The sequence below is a fragment of the Larimichthys crocea genome, chromosome XIII, assembly GCF_000972845.2.
Source record: "Larimichthys crocea isolate SSNF chromosome XIII, L_crocea_2.0, whole genome shotgun sequence".
Classification (NCBI taxonomy): Eukaryota; Metazoa; Chordata; class Actinopteri; family Sciaenidae; genus Larimichthys; species Larimichthys crocea.
The window spans coordinates 31,895,345-31,896,789 of NC_040023.1; the positions used below are offsets into that span (position 1 = coordinate 31,895,345).

At 41.5% G+C, this 1,445-nt stretch overlaps 1 protein-coding gene across 1 annotated transcript; it reads left to right on the forward strand.

Annotated features, from left to right (window-relative positions):
- Positions 1-226: 226 nt before the first annotated feature.
- On the forward strand, positions 227-1,147 carry LOC113747431 (free fatty acid receptor 2-like). Its single transcript, XM_027287242.1, has one exon. It carries the CDS (start codon positions 227-229, stop codon positions 1,145-1,147), a length of 921 nt encoding a protein of 306 aa, XP_027143043.1.
- The last annotated feature ends 298 nt before the right edge of the window (positions 1,148-1,445 follow it).

The window sequence follows — 1,445 nt, forward strand, 5'->3', positions numbered from 1 at the left end:
GACTGCCTCTTTAATATTATGCGCATGTTCATTATATTCCTGTATAATCTCTGCTCATTAGGTATTAGAAACAATATGATTCTTTTTTATTTGGACCACATGAAGACTTAATTTAAGATCCATTCATCACAACTGATATAAAAATAGAAAATAATCATTTCTGTGTCTGTTACTGCATAAATGTTGGATTTTAATGGTGTGTTTTCCCCTTTGGTTTAGGGCCATAATGGAGACAGTGGTGAGGACTGAGGTCATCCTCTCAGTTTACATCATTTCATTCCTGATAGGCCTGCCAGCCAACCTCCTGGCTCTCTATGCCTTCAGTGTTAAGATCCACTCCAAGCCACTTCTGACAGACATCCTGCTACTCAATCTGATCATCTCTGACCTGCTCTTTTTGATCATCCTTCCTCTCAAGATGCATGAGGCGGCGTCAGGCATGATTTGGACTTTGCCCAAGATCCTGTGCTCCTTCACCTCCTTCACCTTCTTCTTCGCAATCTATACGAGCTCCTTGTTACTGATGGCAGTCAGTGTAATTCGCTACATTGGTGTTGCTTTTCCCATCACTTATCATCAGCTGCAGAAACCTGTGTATGCGATAGTTATCAGTGCCATTATTTTGCTAATCTCAGCAGCACACTGCAGTACTGTTTTTGCTGCCCAGCACCACCCATCAGAGAGTGAAAACTCCACTGTGTGCTATGAGAACTTTACTGAAAAGCAGTTGGAGATCCTCCTACCAGTACGTTTGGAGGCTTTCTTTGTGCTCTGCCTCATACCTCTTCTAATTTGTGTTTACTGCTACCTGCGCTGCATCTTGATCCTGTACAGCCGACCCCGGATACCCCGGACGCAGAAGCAGAAGGCAATCGGCATGGCCTTGGGAACTCTAGCTGTGTTTCTCGTCTGTGTGCTGCCATTCAACATCTCTCATTTAGTGGGTTACTTCCAAGGTGAGAGCCCAAAATGGAGGTACTACACCTTGCTGTTTAGTGCCTTCAACACCTGCATTGATCCCATCATCTTCTACTTTTCCTCCTCGGCTTTCCAATGCACGAGTGAAAAGTCAATTTTCAGGAAGCTTGTTTCAAGAGTACAAAGGCAGGGGACAAGCTCTGACCAAGAGCAAAATACACATTCATAACAATATGTCCATATTCAGCTTTAATGTTATACATGTACAGTATATTATTGACATTATAACAGAATGTGTAATGCTGCACAGGTTGCTTTAACAGTCATTTTATAAAACAGCTTTTACTGGTAATTGAGTAATAAATTATCATGTTAACTGTAATCACATCCTGCTTTACTGGGAAATGTTATTTTTTGCACTCGTGACATTATTTCCTGTTTATTTTAGTCTCTTCTGCTCTCATGCATTTTGTAGGCACAATATCTGCCAAACAAAACATAGATGAGCTGTACAGAGGTATGGTAAT